The sequence below is a fragment of the Ceratotherium simum genome, chromosome 7 (genome assembly GCF_057802395.1).
Source record: "Ceratotherium simum simum isolate JZ-2026a chromosome 7, ASM5780239v1, whole genome shotgun sequence".
Classification (NCBI taxonomy): Eukaryota; Metazoa; Chordata; class Mammalia; order Perissodactyla; family Rhinocerotidae; genus Ceratotherium; species Ceratotherium simum.
This window is the reverse complement of record NC_141906.1, coordinates 81,579,053-81,603,570: the sequence shown is the minus strand read 5'-3', so window position 1 is coordinate 81,603,570 and position 24,518 is coordinate 81,579,053. Positions and strand designations below refer to the sequence as shown.

The 24,518-nt window shown below is 52.2% G+C and overlaps 1 protein-coding gene across 2 annotated transcripts; it reads right to left on the bottom strand.

Annotated features, from left to right (window-relative positions):
• Positions 1-961: 961 nt before the first annotated feature.
• ADAMTS15 (ADAM metallopeptidase with thrombospondin type 1 motif 15) lies at positions 962-24,190 on the bottom strand. Of its 2 annotated transcripts, none has more exons than XM_004438481.3 (8): positions 22,909-24,189; positions 12,277-12,409; positions 11,632-11,799; positions 11,118-11,401; positions 5,716-5,893; positions 4,331-4,512; positions 4,050-4,225; positions 962-2,262 (listed from the first exon to the last, which is right to left on the bottom strand). In XM_004438481.3, the coding sequence occupies exons 1-8, from the start codon at positions 23,863-23,865 to the stop codon at positions 1,488-1,490; spliced, it is 2,853 nt and encodes a 950-aa protein (XP_004438538.1). In that variant the 5' UTR covers positions 23,866-24,189; the 3' UTR covers positions 962-1,487. The 2 variants fall into 2 exon arrangements, with proteins under 2 accessions (XP_004438538.1, XP_087290065.1); XM_087433939.1 differs by having other exon boundaries at positions 1,473-2,227; positions 22,909-24,190.
• Positions 24,191-24,518: the final 328 nt, after the last annotated feature.

Sequence of the window (24,518 nt, the reverse complement as noted above, 5' to 3'; positions counted from 1 at the left end):
AGGTCTCCAGCGGTTCCTACTGGTGGCTGCCAAAGGCCCCTTGGCCAGGTAATTGAATCTTGGTGCCTCCTGAAACCTGTCCCCAAGGCACCTGAAGAGAGAGACCCTGTCTTTGTATTTGGAGCCCCCGTGGGTGCCCGGGCTATGGGGAGCAGGAAGCCACGCACCCATGCTCATCTTTGTGTCTGGACAGCTATGTCTACAGAGGACGACAGCCGGGTCTGCTGGAAGCACCAGGGTCACCATTGCCCCAGGGGAGGGACAAGGGTGGGTTCCCAGAAAGCACAGCCTGAGGTAGCAAACAGTGAACCCCGTTATCCAACTGCAGAAACTATGGCCTGGGGATGCAACATGACATGCCCAAGGTCAGACCACATGCTGTCCAGATGAGTACCAACATGCTGGCACATGGATGTTCAGCACCTAGCCCTCCTAGGCATATCCCATGCCCTTCTTGGTGGGACTGTGGCTATTTTGAAGGTTCTCTGAGGTGACATACAGCCTAAGCCACAAGCCTTATTTATACCTGCCTCTCTGGAGGAGGAAGAAGCCATCAGAACTGGGGCCTCTTCCTCCCCATCCCAGGGTGACATTCCCCCAAAGCTCAGACCAGCCCCAGTGACAGCAGAACCCTCTAGACCACTCCTCAAACTCCCTGCTTCAGCCACACAATCCATCACCCCTTATAAGTCTCAGGATCTTTTTTTAACCATCGGATCCCTCAGGAAGAAGACAATAGTCTCCCTACTGACTTCCCATTTCTATCTGCAAAGCCTCAGAGGACACCTGCGTGGAAGCCCTCCCACTAGTGTGACATCCTGGATGACATGGGGAGAAGGTATGGCTCTTTAAGGGAGGGCCAGGTGTAGAAGGAAGATGAGAAACCTCAGGACTCCCCCTACACACACCTCCTCCCAAACGAAGTGGCCCAGGCTCCAATTAAACCTGATCCCACCCTCCCCTCAGCTTTTGCCCACCCCCAGCCAGTTTTCATCGGTCAGTCCACGTAAGTCAGGAAAGGAAAGAGGGCTGAAAGCACCATAACATCCTGCCTGGTTCAGAGACGCTCAGAGGCCCCAGGGCCACCTGAGGGTGCCAAGCTCCAGGCCACGGGCTCCAGCAGCCTGTGAACCCCGATGGGGCCAAGGGCCTCGAAGTTCTGCCTGGGAGGTGCCCATCCTCCAGGTCCCTCGGCAACTGGGCCCAGCACCTTCCGCCCAGCACCCGCACCTCTCAGCCTCTCCCCGAGACTGGGCCCTGGAGGAGCCGGGCTTGAGGTAGACTGTGCGTTAGTTACCTAACCTCCCCGCCCAGGCCAGGGAGGAGGAGGGAATCTCTCACCCCTGCCCATGGTCCTAGTCCCTGGATGTGGGTGACATCGTGGCGGAGGCCTCTGGCCACTGCCCTCTGCCCACGGCTCCAGCTGGCCAGATCACTGGCAGCACCAATGGGGTGGAAAGTGAGGAGGAGAAAGAGACAGTCCTATTTCAGCATGGCCTCAAGATGCAAAAGTCCAGTTCCTGGGGCTTCCGACGCAGGTCACACTGGTCCCGGGCCAGCAGCCGCCCTCCGTGGCCTAAACACTTGAGTGGACGCCTCTTAAATCCCCGGCCGCAGCTCTTGGAGCAGGGTGACCAGGCACCAAGCTCCCAGGTCGGGCAGGGCTCCCCACAGGCTCGCATCTCCACCGGCCGATGGGCTGCGTCGCAGGCAGATGCCGTGCGCGGCCCCAGGGAGCCACGACAGTCCACTGCCCGCTTCTGCAGGCCACCGCCACAGCTTGCAGAGCAAGGACCCCAGCTGCCTGCCACCCAGCGCGCAGGGGGCCTGTCGTCCGGCTGCTCCACCCGATTGGAGAGGCTGAGGACGCTGTTGTGGAGCACAGAGGGTCCCCGCGGGTCCTTGGGGTGAGAGGACTTGTCCTCCCGAGGCTCTTTGGGCAGATAGAAGGAGTAGCGGACCCGGGGCGGTGTCATCTTCCCCACAGAGAGGACCTCCACGGTCAGGGGCTCCAGGATGGGCCGGGAGGCCTGCAGGCTCTCCACCGCAGTCCCTGTGCCGCTGTAGCGCAGCAGGCTGCCCTTCACCACCAGGTCCCGCTCCACGGCCGACACCACGAAGTGCCCGTTGAGCAGGTACTTGCCTTGGCTGTTCTTCAGGGCCAGGTAGTTGTCGTCTCCAATCAGCCCCTTGTAGCCACGCTGGCGGATGTCGATGCTTGAGGCACCTGCAGGGATGGCCACCACAAAATTGTAGCCGTGCCTGGGGCCAGAGAGGGGGAGTGTGCATTAGAGAGATGCCTGGACACAAGGACCCCGGGCCCCTCTAAAGCCATAACTGATTCCCCTTTCCCAGACCCTGCAGCAGGTCACGAAGATGGCAGAGGACAAAGACTACCCAGGCTGCCTCACCCACCGCTCAGGGGGACAAGGAGGCACCCACCGAGGGGGGGGTGCGTGAGATGTCGTCAGTCACCCAAAACTAAATACTCTGGCTGGATCGCCTTGGGATCTCTTTTCTGCAGTAAATTTATATTTTGGTGAATTCTAGCGTGAGAGTAAAAGCACAAGTTTTGGAGTCAGAGCAATCCCTGCCCACCGCGTAGCTGTCGGCCTTGGAGAAGTTCCTTAGCTTCTCGGTTTCCTCACCTATATACTGGAGAGCATGATCACACAGACCTCACTGAACTGCAATCAGGATTAAATAAGCTAAAGCACAGGACGCATGTAGCATGGTGCCTGGCACACAGGACGCCCTCAATAGATATTAGCCATGAGGGGGAGGAGGAGGCGGAGGAGGATATTAGTCTACAGTCCCTGAGGCCAAGGCTGGGGCTGGATACGGTGAGACACACCGGCCCTGGAGCCAGGGCCCCAGATCAAGCCTTGGCTGGGACACCAGCTCCCTGGTGGCTCTAAGCAAGTCAGTCTGTCTGGGTTCCAGCATCCTCGTCTGGTACAATGAGTGGGTCAAACTAGATGATTTCTAAGGCTCCTTCCAGCTCCAGTGGTCCAATAAGGGACACCGGCAATTGAACCACTGAGGCAAGCTTGCGGGTGTTTACCTTTAATTCCCCACTTAGCCTGTGAAGGACAGCCCAGAACACCATCTGCCTGCAGTGTCTGTGCTACCAGAGAAGTTGTCCACCTAGGGGCCCAGCTGAGAGCACTGTGTCCAGTGGGGACAGCTGAGGCTCCTGGACAGCCATCTAGGCTTTTTTCATCATCAGCACCTGGACCCCAAGTTTTCAGAGCAAATAACACCTCCCTCAACTGAGAAGCTCTGCCTTTCCTAGCTTCTTCCATAACATGGGTCAGGACTTCCCAAGGGAAAGTGCTGGACCTCGGAAAGCTAGGAGACCCCGGGCTCTGAAGCTGGGAATAGAAGAGGCCTAGAGACATTTCTTCAGCTGATCCCAGCACACATCTCCCAAGAAGGGGGAATCCCTCAGTGTTGCCGGCCACTCACTCTGCCCTCTCTCTGCAGTTTACTGCCATTCTCGCCTCAATCCCGGCCAAGGCCAGGGCCTCAGGCTCAGCGAGATGGGAAGCTGTCACATTTGTCTCCAGGTATGTTTTGTTTTGTTATCACCATCATGAACATTCAGGGAGCATTTATATGTACCGCGTCCTATGCTAAGCATTTTACTTGAATTAACTCCCTTAATCCTCACAATAGCACAACATGAAATATATCAGTGTCATACCCACCCTACAAGTGAGGAAATCTAGAGATTGTGCCAGTTGCCCAAGGTCATCCAGAAAGTGGAAAACTGAGATTTGAACACGGTTCAGTCTTACCCTAGAACTCGAGACAGACCCTAACAACTCCCGGCAGTGTCCTCCTCGAGCATTCATCTTTGTTAGATGAATGAATGAATGAATATCATACTCATGGAAGAGTATGAGTGGGCTCCACAGCAAGGTTCCTGGCCAGGATCTGACAGTTACCCCAAGAAGCTTCTAACCCAAGCTTCCAATGGCTGGAGGCAATTCACTCACCCCTCCCCACCCTGAACCTGGCTGCACCCTCCAGGGCCCAGAACTCACATGGGCTTGGTGAAGAGTCCTGTCACCTTCTTACAGCTCTTATTGTCTCCCCCACACACCCCACATTTGTCGAACTTCTTCTTGGATCCCAGGTTCCCGTCGCAGCCAGCCTTGATGCACTTGCCTTGGACACAGACCGAGGTGGAGTCAGGAGTACACGGTGTACCATCCACCACCTGCAGCGCCCCCAGGAGGGGGAGAAAAGGAGAGAGGGCGGCTCAGCTGGATGCTCCCCAGGAGACCTCATCCCCGCTCTGGTCTCCTGCCCGAGGCTCACTCACCTTGGGTGCCAACACGTAGAAGTAGCCGGTGCCGTTGGCTCGGCAGATGAGCTTGCACTTGTCCCGGGGAGACACGCCTGAGTACTTGGGGACCCATGCCACGGCGAGAGTGAGCCGGTTGGTGCTATGGTTGTAGCCGTTGAAAGCCTCACACTGCTCCTCCCGGAAGCTCTTGCCAGAGGCTGGGGAGGGAAGAAGCACATGCAAGAGGCTAAAGGGTGCGGCAGTGGGGGGAGAGGCAAAGGAGAGATCCTTCCCGGGGCACTCAGCCTCCTGTGACTCTATAGCCCCTCACCTTCAGCCAAGCAATCGTCATCACTGAAGCCACCCCACGGGACCAAAAGATGCAGGGTACAGATGACAATGCACCCCCAGGCAATGTGCCACCTTCCCCAGGAATCTGGCCTTAAATGCCCTCCACAACAGGTATCCTAAATAGTTTTGTGCTATAGATCCCTTCAGCAGTCTTTTGAAACTATTTTCAGAATGTTATTAAAAGCATATAATAAATTACATAGATGACAAACAATACCAACTATTTTGATATACAGCTATCAATCTATTTTGAAACACATTTGTGATATATGTGCTTCCTTGTTAACTCCTTAGATAACAGGATCAACAACGAGTCTATTAACCACTGTCCTGCTGAAGTAATGATGAGCACAAACAGCATTTTGAGAAATCTGCACAACTGAGACATCGCATGAAAATACCCGTGATCTCTTGGTGACAAAGTGACAGGTCCTACCACTAGGATTGTAGTTTGTTGCCTATTTAAAAGAAATACTAAGTTTTAGACAAAAAAGTTAGTAAAAAATACTGAATTTCTAATTGAAGGAAATACTAAATTTTAGATTAAAACGTTTAGTAAAAATAGAGATGTAATTTTCTTCCCACCCAAGTTCATAAAGAATTCCTGCTTATGAAGATGGTTTTGGGAGCATGTAACTAAGGGGACCTCTGGCGCCTCGTTCCCTCCAGCCATTTAGCCTCCCAGTCTAAGCAGTCGGAAGAAACAACCCTCGCCAAAAGGGAGTGGACAGAGAAACGATCCCAAGAGGAATCTGTACCTCTACACTTCCAGACTTTGTCTTACGGATAGAACCCTTTTTTTTATTGAAGTATAACTGACGTACAGTATCGTATTAGTTTTGGGTGTACATCATAGTGATTTGATATTTATATACATTAAGAAACGATCACCATGATAAATCTAGTTACCATCTGTCACCACGCAAAGTTGCTACAATATTAGTGACCATATTCCCTATGCTGTACATTACATTTGCAGTAACTTTGTGACCATGAATTACCCGGAGCAGGGGCGTGCCCTCCAGCCTCGCCTCCCAGGGCCCAGGCCGCAGCTGCCCTCCCCTCCTCACCTGAGCTGGGGCAGGGCTCCAGGTTGCAAGATCGGTATTTCACCCTCACTCCCTCGCAGTACTTGCCCCCATTGGCAGGGGTGGGGTTGCTGCACTGCCTCCGAGCCAGCTGCACGCCCCCACCACAGGTGCGTGAGCAGGGGCCGTAGGGCTCCCATTTGGCCCAGGAGCCGTCCACCTGTGAGGAAGAGTCTGTTATAGTCCTGCAGGGGTCGGGCTGCCACACCCACGCCCCGAGCCTACAGGAAAGCTACACCGGTACAGCCTCCGTGATCCCATCCCACTGGAATGAAATACACTTTGTATCACAAGGGGGGAAATGACAAGCAAATGATCAGCGTACACAGGGCCCACACAATACTTCAACCTATTAATTAGCAAATGACAACTGCTCCTAGTTATAAATGAATAAATGAGGGCACTCAGAAGACAGGTCTCTTTGGGCTGTGGAATCACGCAGCCAAGGTCTACAGTCACCTCTGCCCTCACCACACGGGGGGTCTTGAGCAAGGAGTGAAACCTCCTGAAGTTTCAGGTGCTTCATCTGCAAAAACAGGACCAGCAATACTCAGGTGGGAGGTCAGATGGAAGGTTTAGATGATGCAAAGTGTATGAAAATTTCTAGCACCGTGCTTGCCACCGCGCAGGAGTTCAAAGTTTCTACTTATCTACTGTTAGGTATTTACAAAAGTCTCTAAATCTAAGGCATGGCCAGCCCCGAGCCTTGCCAGTAAACCTTGTCACCATAGATATCTGAATATTTTTATTTGTAAATGTTCTATAATTCAGACTTTTCACCAAACTGGATTGATCTTAACCTCAATCAGGGGCTGAATTTGAGAAAGTTTCACTAAGCAGTTCTAATGTTTGTGCTAACAGGAGGTGGAGATAAGAGACTATTATGCAATCTTAAAACTGTATTTGGCTTTGGGATGAATTATGCAGTATTGTTTTGTTTTTTAAGAGGGTGGAGAGGAGAGAGAAAATTTAGTCTTCCTCATGTTTTTCTTAGGATGACAGTAAAGTAAGTTTTCATCCCCTGAACACACATCAGTTGGGCAACAGAGGAAGCAGCCCAGTTGGACAAGCCTGGGATTAATACGCTGTCACAGATCATCCAAAGCGACGAGCCCACATGGAGCTCATCAGGCACTGGATGCGCGTCACATGAGTACTTTAACTCACGTATACATTCAGCATACTTACTCTAGCTGTCCTTCTGTCTGACAGCTCCTGTTTCATTGTGTCAACATGTCTGTTTCATCCTGTCATAAACACTTTCCCTTAACCCTGCTCCCTCCTCCAGCCACCCCACCTCATCCTGGCCTTTCACTTCCTCAGGGTCCTCTACATTCCAGCTTTCCAGCTCCTCCCTCCTCAGTGCCTTGCAATATGGGTTTCATCCCCAACGCACCACGGGAGCTGCTCTCTCAGAGGTCAGCAATGGCCATCTAAAGAGTCTGGGCCTAGGCCTTGTCATCTCCAGTTCTTCTTCAGTACTTAACATTGTTCCTGTGGCTTCTGAGACGATGCCATGTTTTTTCACCTGGCATCACTTCTTCCTACCCATTCCTACAGGAAACACTCATCGCGCTCCTGCCACATGCCATTCATGCACTCATTCGCCAAATTTTGTTGAGTTCCTACCACATGCCTGGCGCCATGTGCAGTGAATCCCTGCCCTCACAGTGACTGCATCCTAGCAGGGAAGATAGACAATGAAAATAAGCCTGTGCATACAGTGTTGGGTGGGGTTCAAAGCAGCTGGGGGAGAGGGAGATGGGAGGGCCTCAGTCTGGTGAGCTGTTCTGAATTACAGGGAGTCACGGAGGCCTCACTACTGAGGTGACATCTGTGCAGAGGCCTGAAGGAAGTACAGGAGTGAGCTGTGCAGTTATTAGGGAAACAGACCCTGAGGAGGGATGTGCCTAGAGTACTCCAGCATCACGAGAGCGAGAGAAGCAGGAGACAAAGGCAGAGATGGACTCCCTCATTCTGAGCGAGGAGTAAGGCCCCTGAATGGTTCTGAGCTTAGAAGTGGCACGAGCTGACTTACATTTTAAAGGACCCCTCTAGGGTGGGCATAATCTGTAAGCAGTATGATCAGAGGGCAGCAATTGCAATGATCCAAAGGAAAGGTGATGGTGGCTTGCACCAGGGTGACAGCATACAAGGTGGTGAGAAACGGTTAGATACTGGATCTATTTTGAAGACAGAGTCAACAGGAACTTCTGAGGTATTGGATGTGAAGCATGTGAGAGGAAAAGGGCGTTGGCATGAGCAACTGGAAGATGGAGCAGCCAAAGCATGTTTAGGGGAGGTGATCGGGAGCTCGGAGATGTTATGTTTAAGACGCTTATCAGTTATCCAAATGGAGATGCCAAGATTCAGTGAGACACTCAGGCCTGTAGTTCAGGAGAGAGGTCTGGGCTAGATCTCTAAATTCGGGAGACTTCAACATATAAATACAAATGGTATTTAAAGCCATCAGTCCAGACGAATCACCTAAGAAGTTAGTATGGATAGTGAGGAGGGCTAAGAACTGAGCCCTGGAGCACACCAACATTGGGAAAACAACAGTGAGGAAGAACCAGCAAAGGAGACTGAGAAGGGGCAGCCAGTCAGGAAGGAGGGAAACCAAGAGACGGTGAAGACTGTGTTCCCCAGGGGAGAGAGTGATCGACATGTCAAACGCTGCTAACAGGTCAGGCAATATGAGGAATGATAACCAGTCATTGACCTTAGCAATGTAGAGGCCATTTGGCAACCTTAATAAGAGTTATTTTAAAGGAACAGTGGGAGTGAAAGCCTGATTGGAATGGGCTCCAGAGAAAAATGGCAAGACAGGAACTGGAGAGAGCAAGTTGATCCAACTCCTTCAAGGAACTTTGCTGTAAGGGAGTCAGAGAGGCAGGCTGCAATATATGAAGAGGAAGTAGGATCATGAGAAGTTTTGTGTAAGACAGGAAAAATTACAGCAAGTTTGTATCATGATAGGAATGATTCGACCCAAGAGAGGGGAAAGTCTGATATTGCAGGAGAGAGAGAGGAGAACTGATAGAGCGCTTTCCTTGAATAGACAAGAGGGGACAGTATTCTATTGCAAAGCACAAAGCCTGGCCCCAGCAAAGAGCACGGACGGCTCATCCACTGTAAAGGAGGAAAGGTAGAGTATATGGGCACAGAAGCAGCTCAGACAGTGGATGCAGTGGTGGAAGTTGGAGGAAGTTCTCTTCTGATTACTTTATTGCTTTTTTTTTCTTAGTGAAATAGGAAGCAAGGTCATTGTCAAAAGTGAAAATAAGGAAGAAAGAGTTGGTAATGGGAGGAGAGAGGTGAAGGTGTGAGATAATAGTTCAGGAGGTTGGAAAAGTGAGTGAACTAGGGAAATAAATAACTCCTGGGCAGCATTATGGGCCCATCTAAGTTTGAATTTAAACTGAGACCCATGAGCACTATTGCCTGTCTTTGTCCAGCCATATTCACCTATACTGGCACAACTGAGTAGGTAAGAGAGTTGGATTCCACAGGGTGGTAGCTTATCCAAGAGAGTAGGATGAAGGGGGATGGGGTACAGGAATCAAGAGCGTTTGTGAAGGAATGCTTCTAACAATGGACCACGGAATCACAGCTCAATAAAGAGACTGGTGAGGGCATAAGAGTGAAGGATGATGGAAAGATGGTCGGATCAATGGACTGTAGGTCCAAATGGGACTGAAGATTTGTTGGAGTCCAAAAACTAGAAGGAGTGAGCTGGGAAAATACGGTCTTGGTGGTCAGAGTGGTATTCTTGAAAGTGAGATCACTGCGGGGCTGCAATGATTAGTAAGGTAAGCTTTGGGCTTTGACCTTCTCTCCATAAGGCAGTGTCCTCTGTGAAGGACTTGGTTTCAGTTAAAACAGGGTAGTGAAGGGACTATTCAGAAAAGAGGTTGAGAATATAGTGGATTTTACTGCTGATGGACCGAGAATTCCAGAAAGCATGTGGGAAGATTGTGCTTCTCAGATCACATTTCCTATATTCAATATCCTCTTGACCAATCTCTTTATCCTCCAGACTTATCTTCCCAAGAGAATGAGCTATCCAGTCACAGCCTGCTTGATCCTGGTGATGAACCTGTCCTCAAGACGTTCTAGTCTAAACGCATCAACCTGGTGGTCAAAGCGGGTGCAATCTAACTCAAATCTCCTTCCCAAAGACATTTCCGATAGAGCCCTCACCCACCCAACCATCCAGCTTGCCCCACCTCCCTGACTTTGCTCCATCTCTGCAATTGAGACCCTACTCATCCCTCAAGGCTCTCTTCAAATCTGACCTCCTCATTAAGTTTTTTCACACTCCTCTAACCATCATTATAGTTCCATTTCTAGCTTCACCGCTAGCCGGTGTGCCCTCTGAGACACTGCCTGTGTTCTATTTATTTTTCTGACACCACAGTATCTTTACACAGTTCCCTGGACACAGTGGGTTGTTGCCTAATAAATGGTTGACGGTTTAATTAAATATATATTCCCAAAACACAGAAAAGGATTTTACATAAGTCTGTACCACACTCATCTCAGGGCAATTGATAAAGTGCTTAGTGAATGCTTTTTCATTCTATTGCCTCTGTATACACAGACAGACCCCAAGCCACGCCCTCCTGCACCCAGGGCAGGGGTGGGGAAGGGATGATCATCACGAGGATGAGGAATGAGGACAGTCTTCTTATTCCTGTCTGGAAAAGTACAAATCTCTTTACTACCCCAAGCCAAGACCTGAAGAATATAAAGTTTTTATTATATTCAGACACTATTTGGCATTCTGAATTTTTTCTGGTTTGACTGCTCTTCCTATTTATCAGGGAAAAAATAACTTTTGTTCAATTATGTTTCAGCTTCAAAAAACAACAATCACAACAGAATCCGAACTTGGTTCAGGCGGTAGCAAATTCCTAAAGCTGGCCCATGGGGTTGCTTCCTTTCAGTTCTGAGCCTTGTTCTTCTCTGGCCCACAGCTCCATGGGAATGGAACACACTCAGAAAGAGCTGATGCGGGAAGACAGGAAGGAGCCAACGACTGAGCAACTCCGAATATCAAGTGCTGGGCTTCGGGTAAGGAGCTCCTCCCCGGGTGGGACGAGGCGCAGAGCTCAGGGCTGGGCCCCCTCACTCCGGCTGAAGGGCTCCTCTCATGTGCCTAGGGCCTCATCAAGTTCTCCGACCTACCACATCTTTTCTCTCCAGTCTTAGAGTCAAGAAGGGGATAGGACCACAGACAGGGAAACCGAGGCACAGCACAGCAACGCGATAGAGTTAAGGTCACCCAGTAAATCTGTGGGGGGGCAGGTGCCCAGTGGAGGCCCCGGGAGTCGGCTGCCCTCCACCCAGCAGTCCCCATGGCGCAGCTCCTGCCCACTCACCCTGTACTTATGGAGGTTGTGTCTCTCCACACAGCTCCCCTTGAGGCAGAACTTGCCCTCACCACAGCTGGTGCCGTCTGCCCAGGGGAAGTGGCGGGTCTGGCACACCATCTGGCCTTTCGCCTTGCCCGTGCACCACAGCTTGGTGCAGTACTGCATGTAGGGACAGGGCTTAGAGCCGACACCAAAGGCCAGCTCACACTGCTGGCTCAGGGTGTAGCTGGCGCCCGGCAGGTCCTCGGGCAGGGAGATGGGCTTGCTGGGTTGGTCCAGGAGGCAGTCACCTGCAGAGCCAAGGGCATTCGTTAGGGATGAGCTGGGGAAGGCGAGGCTGAGCTAGCCCAGTATCTAAATGGTAGGGAGAGAATGAAGCAAGGGGCAAGGGAATGACCCACTTCAGGGCCCAACTCTTGGGGTCACGCACACCTTAGGTAACAGAGGACAGGTCCAGAGAGGTGGCGAGCACCGTCTGCAGTGACAGCACTGAAGCCCCTCCTCTGTCGCCCTGGCTTACCATGCCCGCTGTCCAGGAAGTCAGTGATGATGGCAGCGCTGCAGGCTGACCAGGGGTTGGCACGGTCAATCTGGATGAGCGTTGGGGACATCATGTGGTTGGCTCGGAGTTTCCCAAACACCTCCTCACACACTTTCACATTGTCATGGGGCATGTTGAACACGTGGCCTGTGGGGTGAGGCAAGAGGACTCAGAGGGCAGAAGGATGTGGGCTACGCAGTTTACAAAGGGAGGCGAGGGGCAGGGTCAGCTGGGGAAGCTAGAGAGCCTGTGTCAATGTTTTCAGGCTGGTCATTTCTACTGAGCAAAAGATTCTTTTGCAAACATCCTCAAGATCACTTTCCTGTGTTCTCTGTCCCGTCCAGCAGGCTGCGGACTCAGTGGGGAGAGCAGTGTATTTAACAGATTCTCCCTTAGTGCCTAGCTGATGAGACACTCTGACTGCTGCCATACTCAGACAACATCCCTGGCCACCTGGGCTGGGGCAATTGGAAAAAATAAAACAGTCATTGCTAAGGCAGACTCTGACCCTAAGAAAGAATACCTAAGGCTTCAGGACATGAGGGAGCAAAGACAAATGTCCACCCAGAAAGACCCCAAAGGGGAGCTCTCCTCCCTCCATCCAATGGCCCCCTCCAGCCTTACCCAGCTCGTGGGCAGTGGTGAAGGCTGATGGAAGACCATCATCCTCGATCACAGAACAACTTCTTTTGGGGTCGCACATGGTGCCCACATCAGCCATGCCCAGCGTGTCACAGGTGGTGGCCCCACACAGGTCCTGCCAGGGCAGGGGAGAAGCAGAAGCCAGCCAGAAGTTAGAGACAGTAACTAAAGGGACCTGCAGGGAAGAAAGGGCATCCTATGGGATCCCTAAGGGGATCCTATTCCAGCTCATCCCCACTCCAAGCCTAACCAGGACCAGCACCTTTCCAGCCAGGCCTTTCTTCCCAGGGGGGTGTGGGGCTGTTCACAGAATCAACCCAGGCTGAGGGAGGCCTCAGGAAGAAAGGTCTGTGGCTCACTGAGAAGATTCTACCCAAATCCTATCCAAGGAGATCCTGTGGGAGGAAATTAGGAGGTACAAAATTAAACTACAAGGGCCATTGCTTTACATAGAGACAGACTTCCAGACCAGAAAATGGGGACTCCCACAGCTGGGTGAGGCTCTGGTCATGGCTGAGGCAGGTGGGGGTGGAAGGCAAGCACATTCCCCAACCAGAGTCAGCTCTGAGCAGCCTCGGTCCTTGATGAGTGACTGCCTTTGGACAACCATGAATTAAGCTCAGATTCTCAGCCAAAGGGTCACTGGCCAGGGACCCGCCCATGCCAGAGATTTGGCTTCCTTGGGTTGGGAGGAGGCAGATTGAGTGGCCACAAGTCCCTATCCAGACACAGTCAGCTGGCTACAGAAGCTCCAGAGCACCACGGGCTCAATGGCTGCCAGGAAGAAAAGATAAATTCAATAGATTGTGACCTAAGCAGGAAGGTCCCTCTTTTTGTACTGACACTTAACTTGTAGCAGAAGCTAGGGCTTCCAGCAGCATCCCTGACAAGAAGCTCCTCCAGGAGACAGGGAAGGGCAAAACGGGGCTTCTGGGGTGGATATCTCGAAGACCTGTTTAAGCGTTATACGTCAGCAATGCGCCTAGATCCTTATGGGGCCAGGAGCTGGAAAGAGGATAAGACACTTGTACACATTCTGCTCCTCTTGAGAAGACACTGTTGAATCAAAGATGTGGTGTTCTCTTCATTACATCCTTGCCTTTAATGCACGGGGCATGTTATAGTTTACAAGAAACAGTTACACGTATGGCCTAATTTATTCCCCACAACAGTCTGAGGAGGCAGATATATTATTACACCTATTTGTCAAAGGTGGAAACGGAGACTCCTGTTCACAGCTAATCATGGCAGTGATGACTAAATGCTGACACCACGTGTGCACTTTATGTGCACAACCCTATTTAATCCTCCCAACATCCCCCTGGAATAATGACTATTATTATCACCTTCCACAGACAAGGAAGCCGCAGCTCAGAGAGGCTCAAGTCTCAGAGCAGAAATGTGCACTCGGGGTCATATGATTGGCTCCTTCCACCACATGCCAGCTGACTGCCCAGCAACACCTGAGTTAACACTCAGGAGAAATGGCTGTGTGTGTTCTCCCGTGGGGGCCAAGGTGTTCACATCAACACACACAGAGCTGTTCTCAATTGTTTCTCTTTAGGGCTGTGTGCATGTGCATGCATGTGTGTGCAGGCATATGCTGACAGGGGAAAGGTGGGCAGCAGAGTTAGTGGGGCCAGGGGGCACAGGAGGAAAAGTGGTCATAGTGCAGAAAATCAGCAAAATTTAATCCAAAGCACTCAGCAGTTTACCACCTGAGCAGTCAAACTTGGCTTCCCACGGTCAGGTGACAGTCACACCTCCTAATGAGTTAACAGTTATTCTGGCCAGAGAACCCTCGAGAGGGTGATCAGACTGACCCCAGAGGACACGGAGTCAACGAGGGTGAAACACACGCCTCGCCTTGATCTGCCATCCTGTGCTTGCACGTGGCACTTCTTCCACTTCTGGGAACCCCACGAGATGAACCTCAAATTCCCTTCCAAGTACCCTTCCCTCTTCCAAAGCCTCATTCTCCTGAAAGTTCTCCTCCCCAGAATTCTGGAACCTAGAAGACAACTGTTGTGAAAACTGGGGAGCAGATGTTCACCTGCCAAGCAGTGTAGGGAATATGCCTGCCGAGGGACAGAACCAAGTCACATGGATCAGCCTGTGCATGCAGGAAGCAGGGGGCCAGGGTGAGGACGGAAGGAATGGAGGCTCATGCAGGGGCACAGTGAAGGCGGGGGGTGGGCGATGGGGTCTCGGTGCCCCTGGATGCTAGAGTATAGGATCCTCACTAAGGTGGAGCCTCTAGCCTGATGGTCACAGCCTAGGACAAGCACATACATTGCCCCGGGGCCCCCATGAACACTCACCATTGGCCTTGTGTAAGACAGAGGGCACAGGAATAAGAACCAAGAAGCCTAGATTCTGGACCTGGCCCCATCACTAAGTAGGTGTGTGACTGCGGGCAGTCACTTCTCTACTCCAGGCCTCAGTTTCCTCCTCTGGGGCAGGGCCAATTCTCAACTAGAACCCAGACTGTACCAGGACCCTAAGCTCTACTCCTTCCCCAATGCCAGGGGGTTCAGCCCCTTCTGGCCCTCAGTTATAAAAGGAACACTCAGAATGATATACTTTTAGAATGGAAAGAACTCTAAGGGATCTTGTCTACTGACCCAGGTTGTGTACTTGACAAATTAACTCACAGAAAAGTGAGGTCACCCATATGGACATTCAGAGTCCTATCTCCGACCCCAGCTCATCAGAAATGGCAAGAGCAGACTGAGAGCTCAGATGGGGTCTAGGCGGCCACTGCCCAGCAGCCCACCTCCGCGACAGGGAGGTCCTTAAAGCCAAAAGCCTCCTTCCTCGGTGAGGGGGGTGGATTCTGTCCGGAGCAAAGACGTGCGGCTCCACACCCTTCCTGGCCAGGAGCAACCTGTTCCTTTCACCAAGGTTCAGCTCCCTGGCACGGGCCTGCAGCACTCGTCTGTCAGTGGCCATGCTGTGGCAGCGACCCACATACAAAAAGAGGAAGATTGGCAGCAGATGTTAGCTCAGAGCAACTCTTCCTCAGCAAAACACAAAAAAAGAAAGAAATCTCAGTTTCCCTGGATCAAACAAGAGGCACGAGGAAAGAGCCGCATGTTTCCAGAGGGCGGGGTGTAGCCGAGAGCGTGGGCCCGCAGTAGCCAGTAGCCGACGTCTTCACTATGGGAAGACGCAGCTGCGGGGTCAGAGGCTCAGCCCGGTCCTCCTGCTCAGGCAGGGGCTCCAGTGAAGAACTGCAGGGCCTTGTGCTTTGATCGCCTAAAGGCAGGTGTGCAGGGCCCATTGTGCCTCCTTTGTGGCACTGAATGTCCCCACCCTCTGCAATGAACTCAGATGCACTCAGACTGCTTTAACCTCATCAGCTCAGGCACTTGTCTCCAGAAAGAGAAACTCTTCCGCTTCCTTCCACCTGGAGGGTGGAGGTACTTCCCAGACCAGCCCCTACCTGCCTCACTATTTCTGGTAATGTGCCATTTCTCCTTGTAGCTGCAGCTGTCTTTCCAGACGACCCAAGAATCATCTTGGCCAAGAACCTAATCCTCCTGGGTTACTCTTTTCTAACTGTCCCTCTTTTTATAAAATAATTTAGGACTGGAGCCACAGTTTGAAAACAAATAAATCAATAAGGCTAACACCTTGCAGTGGCCCCTCCGTGCTCACCGAGGCTGCTCCCCACCACAACTCCCACCAGCCATCTTCCCTGCAGACCTCCTCCCACCTCCTCTCACCTCCCCTGACATGCACTGAGATGCTTAATATTTCCCAGCAGTACAGAGATGAGGGACCCACAAAAGTCAAGCACATTCAATGTTTTTTTAATGTGGCAGAAGATACATGCGTTCTCATGTAGCCGGCCTCCTGCTCACATTGCACTCCCAGGCCTGTGAGCCGGTGCTCATCTTTACGGCCACATCACAGCATCCAAGTACTACACTCACAGAACTCCAGAGCCATCCTCTCACTCTGCAGACGAGGAAACTGAGGCTCAGGGAAATAAGATGACTCACCCAAGGCCGTGCAGCTATGAAGTAAAGAATTCAGTCCTGAATCTGTGACATTTGAGAGCAAAGCCAGCAGTGGTCTTTGGTCTGAATCGTGCCGCACTAGTCAGGACATTGTAATTGCTGGTGAAAATCCCCCTGCACTAGTATTAATCCTGCCCTTTAACTTGTTTCCCATCTGAATTTCTGTCAAGCACCATTGTATTTCCTCGTCCAACCCAAAATCCACTTCTGTTTGTAATCCCCAAGGATGAGAGGGCCTGGCTTTGCTAGAAGAAAAAAAAATTTATCTAGCAATTCAGTGCCGGGCAATGTCACTGAGGACGCCTGGGGAAGAGGAAGAGAACCTGCCCTCATCACTTCTATCAGCAGATCCAGGGTTCCTGGAATATAAATCCCTCAGGATGTACAAAACGGTATTATAGCAAGAGACTGAGGGAACCAGAACAACGAGATTTACCTCAGTGAGGCACTCAAAGCTTACAGAAAGAGAAGCTTTCTCTAGAAATCATCGGTTCAAGAGAGGGCGCATCCCAAATATAAGAATAGTAGCTAACGCTTCTCGAGCTGCTTACTATGGACCAGACACTGTTCTAAGAGCTTCACTTGTACTGGCTCATCGACTCCTCACCACAGCTTTATGAGGGAGGGAGACGCCATTATTAGGCCCCATTTTACTGATGAGACCCAGAGAATGTAAGTAACTAGCCCAGGGTCAAACAACGAGCCCAGGTTAGACAAGGAGACGGGGCAGAGAGAGGGCTGAAATCCAGGCAGTGCAGCCTCAGAGCTGAGCTCTTGCCGTGACTCCGTACTGCTTCCCGTGCACGCACACCCCAAGAATGAAGGGGCTGGGAACCTCAAGAAGGCAAGATTGTCCACCCCGCACCTCCTGCCCCCAGAGTGCAGGCTGTTCTCTGAGTGGGGTGAGGCCTGGGGAGAGGCCCAGGGAAAGGGAAGGGCAGGATTAAGGGCCGAGAGTGCTCTTGGAGCAGCATCTGTTGCCTCCCGGGTTGAGCAAGCTCCTGGCCCCTTGCCCCACACCTGCATCGACACACTGACCCCGTCCTTGCTGTGCGCCCATCTGCTGGCTCCTCACTGGGGCCCCTCCTTTCTCCAGGGCAAAATCTGATGGCAAAGAGCCAAGACGAAATGCCAGAAGAACCTACGACTCCCCCTCCCATCCCTGCAGCGTGAGAGCCAAAAACAGTGGATTAAAGATCCCCAGGAAGGAGGTGAGCTACCTGAGCACCCCGAGCCACCTGCAGTCGTCTCACCTACGGCCGCACCTTCCTTCCACGAACACGTCCCCGAACAGCGACAGCGTGCAGGGCCCATCGGACGGGTGACAGAGACGTAGAGGAGTCCTGCCTTAAAGAAGTTCACAGCCCAGTGGGACTGGCAAACACTGGAGCCATAGTTTCCATACAAACCATACAAGGGGGAGGTATACTCGCAAGGGCAACAGGACAGAATGCTTTAAGTCAGGGCCGTCTCAAAGGGAAATCCTGCAGGGACCTGCAGGTAATCATCCAATAACAACAACAGAGACTGAGCCACTACCAAGGCAGTGATGATAGCTGCCATTACTTGGGGGCCTGTTCTGGAACACTCGGTCACGTATCCTCACAACAGCCCGGTAAGTGAGGTACCATCGTCATCATCCTTGTCCTCATTCTTTTTTCTTTTTTTTGTGAGGAAGATCAGCCCTGAGCTAACATCCATGCTCATCCTCCTCTTTTTGCTGAGGAAGACTGGCCCTGGGCTAACATCCATGCCCATCTTCCTCCACTTTATATGGGATGCCGCCACCGCATGGCCTGGCAAGCAGTGCATCAGTGCGCGTCCAGGATCCGAACCTGGGCCGCCAGCAGCAGAGCGCACGCACTTAACCACTACACCACAGAGCTGGCCCCTTTGTCCTCATTCTAAGAAGAGGAAAGTGAAATTCAAACAGCTGATTCATTCAATGGCCGTAGCTAAAAGTGCAAGTACCAGGATTCAAACCCAGCTCCGCCCACCTCCGAGCCTCTGTTCTTTTCTATGTGCGTCGTGACCAACGCAAGGTGACCCGAACAACTACAGAGATGTTCAAAGGACAGAGAGCAAGACTGAAGGAGGGAGAAAACCTCATTTACCTTCCTGACTAAACCAGTGTTTAAAAAAAGGAAGAAAAGATTCCAGTGCACATTCCTCCCTCCAAACTTCCTACCCCATCCACCACCGCTAATATCAGCTGACTCATTTGGTGTAACTAAGAGAAGGAAGGAGAAAAGTAATCACCCTACAAGTCAGGGAGCAATCCTATTCCTCCCTCCTCTCTTTTCCCCCCTTGCCCTGCTCCCTTCCAGAAGGAGCAGTTGAGTTTTCATTCAGTGATAAAGATTTACAAACCATTAAATACCAAAGCCCCAGGTGCCCCTCTCTGCTAATATCTTCCAAGGCCTTGACTTCAAAAAAGCTCCTGACAAAATTATAATTCTTTTTATTGTACTGGGAGATATGTGTAAACTACATATTATCATTTTATTATTAACTTTTTTTATCTGAACACTAAATTTCACTGCCATATCACAAGTAGTTTATTATAGAAAGAACTGGCCTCTGTTTCAAATGGAGTTCCAGATGCTGTTCCCTGCTGCATAGTATAGAATACTGTACATACACGCCCCACAAGACACAGCACTGCTCAAGGCCGAGATGAGAAGATAGATGCCAAGCTTGGAATTGTGAAAGGCAGAGAGGTACGAGTATGAACAAAGAAAATAAAGAGAAGAGAAGGATAACAGAGAGCCTGCCGCGACAATCCCAAAAGAAGAAGAAGAGAGCCTGGAAGAAAACCGAGAGAGGAGGCAGGGACGAGGGTCTGGCGGAGAGTGGAACTAAGCGCAACAGAAAAAGGAAAGGAAAGGAAGGAATAAGCAGGCAGAAAACCACAAACGACAAATCCTAAAAAACAAAGTCAGTCCCAAGGAGGAAAGGTCATAAACAGCAAAACAGATGTTCGAGAGGAGGAGAGGGCCTCCTACAACGTAGGAAATGAGCTTCCTTTCCCATCACCACCAGCTCCCAACCCCAGTGCCTTTCTTGCCACCTGTCCCTTGGCCCTCGGCCCTCTGAGGACCTCCCCGGCTCCAGTGTTAAGGAGCATGACCCCCCAACAGAGGAGGGTCCACGCCTCCCCCACATGCTTAACACCCCATATTGTAATGAGTTGTTTTCCTGTCGGGCCCCCTGACATGTGGTGAATTCCTGTAGGCCAAGGCCACCTCTCATTAACGTCTGTATCTCCACAGCCCAGGACAGTAGCTAGAATAACAGACGCTCAGTAAGTACTAAAAGGATGTATGTATTAATGAATGAGAGCCAATCTACCACAAAGTTACCCGAACAGCAGAGGCATTGGACCTCAGGAGAGAGAAGACTCAGGGAAGGGCGGTCCTGCCGAGTCTCAGCATTAAGTCTCTGGCTCCTGCTGCCCAGTGCAACAAGAAGCCAGAGAAACGTTCCTCCTCACAGAAGTAAATGTCCACCCAGAGAGACTGGCTCTAATTCTCCACAGATCCCGGTTCCAACCCTGTGCAGACCTCACCCTGCTGTTATGAGGCTAGAGGCAGGTGGCTGTGCAGCTTCAGATGCGTAAATCTTTAAGTCAACTCCTCAAACTGTCAAAATACTTGCTGTATGGTCAATTTTTTCTCCTTTGCACACAGTAAAGGATCCTCCCTGGTCTTGTCTTCCCAGTGTTTTGATTTCAACACCCCACACCCCTCCCTCTGCTTGCCAAGAGCACAGCGGCGTCTCCCCACAGCCTGGCCCAGACTTGTCTTCAGGCACAGCAACTCTGACCGTGGCCCGAAGCGAGGCTCCGGGCCCACCAGCCCTGCGGCTCCGACTGCTCCCCTCTGGGTACCGGGCACCTGGAATCTATGGGAGCAGCTCTCACCTGTTCCTCAGGAAGGAATGCAGGAGGAAACACACTCTGACCAAGCCCGACTCCTTCCTCTTTCCTCCCTGTGAACATCACAACTAGAGTATCATCAGTCAAACAGTCCCTAGCCATTTTTCAGATTTCTCTGGGGGAACCAAGAAACAGGTGACTCTAAAGGTGTCCGTCAGCTCAAGACTCACTATAGACAAAAGGCCTTTTACAAAATAAGCACATTTCTAAAAACTTCTTATCCAAATTATGTGTGTATATGTGTTCTTTTTCAAATTTTACTTTGAAAAAGCACTGATTACACCAATATTATAATAAACGGGGATTAAGCAGAGTAGCTCATACATCTGATTTAAAGGATTACTACTGACCCTTACAAAGCAAACAAAAATCTCTCTTGTGTTGCAGAATGGCAGGAGACTCCTTCCCCAGGTTCCCGGAGACCACATCTGTCTTAGTCTAGAAAGAGCAGCTGTACGCTCGTGTTCTCATCACATACTGTACCTTCCCCGGGGGAGCTCAGGAATGAGCAGTTCCTAAGACTCTGAGAATGCAGCGGGCCCTGAAGTCTGTGCTTGCAAGGAGGTGAGGGAGAGATGTTTACTCTAAAGCATAAAGCACATACCTGGGCGACGGACCTGCCAACACAGCCTCCCCGCTTTCTGGCTTTGCCCTCTAGACTCCTAAAAGAAACACAGCTTCTGAAAGTCACAGCTTGCACATCACTGCTTCTGACCCAAGTGGTCATACATCTTGTACCCATTATGCATGGTCAACATAGCCACCTGGGGGTCTGGCACACACCACGGACAAACAGAAGCTTGTCACGCTGTTTGATTGCTTCTTCTTCAAAAGGAGGGTCCTTCTGATGGCATGGCCCATATTCCCAGCAGGAGTCCTCTTCCTAGAGCTGCTTCCAAAAGTCACCCTAGCCAGTAGGCAGCAGGGCCTGAGGTCTGTTACTTCAGAGCCAGTGAGTGACCTCCACAGGGGCATCCCAGGTAGCAGATGGGGCGACAGCTGCTTTGCCCATTAAGATATCCTGTTCTGGCCTTTGCTTTCTTTCCCCAGCAATCTGACTGCAGAGTTGGTCTGTGTGCAGAGGTCGAAGCCACCTCCTTTGCAGTTTCCCCATGACTCAAGCAGTGCTTGCAGGGGCTGGGCAGTGGCAGCTCTACAGACCTCAGTTGGAAGAATGAGCACAAAGAAACAGACTCAGGCCAAAGACCTCCCTAGAGAAACCAGGTGGTGGGAGGAGAAGGCTGGGGAAGGAGGAAGTTCAACTCCAGGAAGAGACTAGCTGTGCCAAATGGGTTAGTATGGAAGACTCCAGCTCCAGCCCTGTGTGCACCAGGCTAGCTTTGAGTGGCCACTTGGAAACAGTGGAGAGTTAGAGCCCTACAGGTCACCAAGGACTCAGTGCCACCCCCAGAATGCTATGGTTATGATAATAACAAAACAAGAGCATGGCACAGACTCAAGTCACAGTCCCAAATCAGAGGAAGCAGGTCACTTGGGTGCCCCTTTTCCTCCCAGTCTCCTGTATCTAAGAAATTTCAAGAATCCAAAACCTTCCCAGTACCCAATCACTCCAACACTTATAAATCTAAATTTTCATAGATCCATAGCAAAAGGCAGGGCTGCTTTTCTGATCTGCTTTTTTGATGACTGTCTTTCTAATCCCAGTACTCAGCATCTTTCAACCCTGCAGCTAGGGTCTCCAGATGCTCTTTACTAAGCTCACACCACTTCCACACTGCCAGGGCCAGAAGCTGGAGCCCTGCAGTCTAGTGCATATGAAGTGTCAGTGAGTCGGGGTCATGAGCAACCTTGCCTGCTCTGCTCCACAGCATACATCAGGGCAAACAGGTTACCCTCGGCCAACAAGGATTTGGAAAAATTGCAAGAGATTTTCCCAACTCAACTCCAAGATTCAAACAGGTGCCCTAACTAGACTGCCTGCTCTGCATGAAATGGAAGCCCCTCAAATAGAAGACAGGCCCAGCACAGAAGGGTATAGGAGATGCAGCAATGAAGGAGGGAATGCTCCCAGGCCTTGAGTCAGTCCTTTCACTGCAACCCACAAAATATCCCAAATGATTCCCTTCATCCCAATCCGGGTCTTCCAGGCCCAGGACAGAGAGAGGATAACTGAACATGTTACCCGCGAGAAACATAGCCAGGCGCCAAACTGGGACGTGTGGTAGACATTCCAGTTCTACAAGCAGACGAAGGAGGCCCTGGAAGAGGTGTCTGAAAGGACTCAGACGAGCCCATAGAATAGAGGCGGACCGTTCACGCCTTCTCCAACTCCATCCTCAGAGCGCCTCCTATCTGCCTTAGCGACGAACTGCGGCTGCGGGGCGGCAACTTCCTGGGTTCCGGCCCCTTGGCGCCTGATCTAGGAGGCGCTGATTGGCCACGCCAGGCCAACACCTTCCGAAGGAGCAGGCGCTCCTCCGCCCACCCACGTGCATTCGGAAGCACGTGAGCCCGAGCTCCGCTGGGCCCAGGAACCGGCTTTCCCTGGAAGAGCCAAAGTGGGAGTCAGAAGAGATCAACGAAATTTAACCTGGGGGCACTGCGCTGCACAAAAGGCATTTGGAGAGCTAAAAGTGGTGACTTTAAGAAAATGGGGCTGCCTGGGTCCGAAGAGGTGACAGATCAACTCACCTGCCTGGTGAAGAGGATGGCGGTGTCCCAATACTCAGGGTGCTTGTCACTCACTTTGTTCAGCTTCTTCTGCCAGGCGCAGAAGTTGCGCAGAGTTAAGGCCGCGTTTCCTGTTACCTTGGGCCCAGTGTCGCGGTCTCCCAGAAGCAGCACCTTGACCACGACGATGCTGATGGGGTTGAGGATGCTGGGATGGCGGTAGAGTCGCGCTGCCGTGGCCAGCAGCGTCAGCAGATAATGCTCCAAGTCCGCGCCGTGGAACTTGACCATTGACTCGTCCGCCACCACCAGCGTCTCCACGAACCGCGGGATAGACACGAAGCGCTTGGCGCGCCCGGACCTGCGCCGGCCGCGACTCTCCCCTCCGCCGGTCCGCCGCGGCTTGTAAGGGTCCAAGGCCCGCAGAATGGCGGGGTTCCAGCCTGAGGCCACCGCGCAGCGAGATGTGGGATCTCCGAGAGGCCCGCCGGGGGCGCCCCGGCGCTGAAGGAGGTGTGCGCCCTGGCTGTTGCGCTGCGCCGCCGGCGCGCTGGCGTTGGGCAGCGGGCTAATGACATACTCGGCGCCTCGGTAGCCGAAGGCTCCGCTTAGCCCCCCGCACAGGCTCACAGCAGCGAAAGAGTTCCGCTCAGCGTTCACATCCCCAGAGTAGAAGCAACGTCGCAAGTCTGGAGAGCTCCCGGTGAGGCCCTGGATGGGGACGCCCAGATGCTCAGTGGCGAAGGCGGGCGCCAGGAACTGAGCATCCGGCGTCAGGTGTAGGTAAAAGTCCTCCTGAAATGCTGTGATCTGAAAAATGAGTCCCTGATCCCCGGAGTCCTCGGGACCCCTCCAGTAGTAGTGGCGGCCGTTGATGTCCGGGTCCAGTCGAATGGGGACCACCACCTCCCGCTCTGGCTCTGAGCCGCCAGCGGGTACCCCGGCGAGAGCCAGAGTTAAGATGCCCAGCAGAAGCATGGCGCCGGGCAGCGCACAGCCGCGCTCTCGGAAGGGCTCGGCCCGGCTCCCCGGCCGCCGGCACAGTCTCTGCAGCGCGGACACCGGAACCACCAACGCTCCGGGGCAGCCCGCAGCTCCCAGAAAGGAAAGCAAAGGGAGGGAGACTCCTCCCAGAGCAATGAGCGTGCACCGGGCAGCCCGTGCCTCCTACCTGTGCCTTTCCAAGCAAAGCGCGCCCTGGGAGCTTAAGTACAATCGCTGTCAAGTGCAAGGACGAAAATTTGCAGCCGAGAACTAGAGGGAGGTGCCGGGCCGCTTCTAACCGCAGCCACTCGCAGAGCCGCAAACCAGGCGCTGGGCGAGCCTATTAAAGGACCCCTCCTCTTTGGACTGCCCAGTCGGCGCCCCTCCCTCTCTCCCTCCCAGCCTCCCAAAGCTTGCAGCCCCGAGCCTCCAGGGGCCACCGAAGAACTCGGTCCCGCCTCCAGACCGGAGAGCCACTTGGCGGGGAGGGAGTGGCGTTGAGCTGAGGCTGGAGGCGTGGGCTGGCTAGAGAAAAGAGCGCTGGAGTCTCGGTTCGCGTTTTGCCCTCAGGTTATGCCCCAGTGCCCAACACTTCAGTTACGTCAGTCCCGACAGACATCAGTCTGCTCCCCGGTCTTAGTTTTTAT

What these genes read in the sequence shown, in the direction of transcription:
- ADAMTS15 (XM_004438481.3), bottom strand. Translation starts at nt 23,865, where the DNA reads ATGCTTCTGCTGGGCATCTTAACTCTGGCTCTCGCCGGGGTACCCGCT. An exon ending in GGAGCCCTGCCCCAGCTCAG is followed by an intron (nt 4,513 to 5,715) that starts GTGAGGAGGGGA and finishes TTCCCTCCCCAG; the next exon opens with CCTCTGGCAAGAGCTTCCGG. An exon ending in GGACTCTTCACCAAGCCCAT is followed by an intron (nt 2,263 to 4,049) that starts GTGAGTTCTGGG and finishes CTCTGGCCCCAG; the next exon opens with GCACGGCTACAATTTTGTGG.